This window comes from Bidens hawaiensis, unplaced genomic scaffold (genome assembly GCF_021521415.1).
Source record: "Bidens hawaiensis isolate Kalapana, Puna unplaced genomic scaffold, B.hawaiensis_p1.1 tig00048514_1, whole genome shotgun sequence".
Taxonomy (NCBI): domain Eukaryota; kingdom Viridiplantae; phylum Streptophyta; class Magnoliopsida; order Asterales; family Asteraceae; genus Bidens; species Bidens hawaiensis.
Window position 1 is genome coordinate 1 of NW_027498698.1, and position 1,670 is coordinate 1,670.

General features: G+C 34.1%; 1 protein-coding gene across 1 annotated transcript; it reads right to left on the minus strand.

Annotated features, from left to right (window-relative positions):
- Nucleotides 1-402: 402 nt before the first annotated feature.
- LOC143597556 (V-type proton ATPase 16 kDa proteolipid subunit-like) lies at nt 403-957 on the minus strand. Its single transcript, XM_077076036.1, has 2 exons — nt 765-957; nt 403-692 (listed from the first exon to the last, which is right to left on the minus strand). The coding sequence occupies exons 1-2, from the start codon at nt 844-846 to the stop codon at nt 403-405; spliced, it is 372 nt and encodes a 123-aa protein (XP_076932151.1). The 5' UTR covers nt 847-957.
- Nucleotides 958-1,670: the final 713 nt, after the last annotated feature.

Here is a 1,670-nt window from a genome sequence, read left to right on the forward strand (position 1 = left end):
TACTAATTTTGTCAATTTTTTAAAAAATATTTTGAAATGTCAAACTATTTAAAAATAAAAATAAAAAACCTACAAAACCTGCTATCTAGGTAAAATATATAGGATTAGAACAAAAAAGATACTTTAATGAACTGATTGGAACAAAAGATTTTATAAGTGACCTGATTTGAACAATCTCAAAACTTGTTACTATTATATAGAGTAATTCTATAGAGTAATCCCTTAAATTAACAAATAATAAAGTAGTCAAGCCTAAGCCTAACTCGAGCTTTAGAAAAACAACTCAAACCAAGCCTGGTCGAGTTCCGGCTCGGCTCATTTAAAAGACAACAATGTATACATATTAATCTCAGCAACAAAAACACTAATTTCAAATAATAATAATAATAATAATAATAATAATTACCTAACACCAGCATCACCAACGATTCCAATAGCCATACCAGCAGAAAGGCCAGCAAGACCACAAGCCAAACCCGAAGACAAATGAGCATACCCATCAAACAAATAATAACTCTTGGCCTTGGGGTTAATCCCGGTGCTAATAATCACAGCAATAATCAACCCATAAATACCCAACACTCCGGCCATAACCACCGGCACAATCGACTTCATCACCAGTTCCGGCCGCATCACTCCCATCGACGCCACTCCCACGCCGCTCTTCGCCGTGCCGTACGCCGCACCCATACCTGCATGTTCAATCGTGGATCAGGGTTGTTAGTTTAGAAATTGAATGGATCTGAGTCATGGGTTTGACTTACAGGAGAAGACTAGGGCCGCTGCGGCGCCAAGGAAGCCGAAGAACGGTGCCGTTTCGTCGCCGGAGAACGTAGAAGAAGACATGATCGGAGATTGTTATTATTATGAGGATTGTGAGAGTGAAGATGAGTTTGTATTATTTTGTATGGATGACCTTGTTTGATCGTGTTAGGCATGTCCCAAAACGTGATTCATAGTTCTAATATAAAGAAGGAAAATTGGATTTTAATAAAATATCAACTTTGAAACTAACCATCGTTAGTCTCAACTTTCACACTAATTACAAATAAAAAATATAATAAGACCCTTTTAACTTGCGATAATAATCTCAACGTTTGCCCATTGCTAATATATATAAATTAGAACTTTGATGTCGTAACTGCCCTATTGGGTCACTTGGCAATACCGCATTAGTTCGTAAATTTTTTTAGTTCAATTATCATAACGAACAAAAAGGAAACTGATCAAATATCAATTTGTTTTTGTTTAGTTCCGGTACCATAATTAAGCTGACGGAAACCGACCAAATTCGAGTAGACTCACCTCTCCATGCATGTGCCTGACTACGCTCAGGTTTTACCAGCGTGCAAAATTACTGTCCGACCCCCGGCCCCCAATTGGCAATTGGTCCATCTTCATATATATATATATATATATATATATATATATATATATATATATATATATATAGGGTTGATATCATTCAAGAACTCTAAAAAAGTTAAGAACCCTTAACAACCAAACATATTTTTAATTTTTTTTATACATTAACATTATTTAAGAGTAGTTTTATCATATTTTATATAAATTTTTTTGATTACATATATTCATCATAATACATATATGTAAAATTTATGTACTAACAAATTTACATAGGTGTCAAACGAAAAAAGATTTATATAAAAACT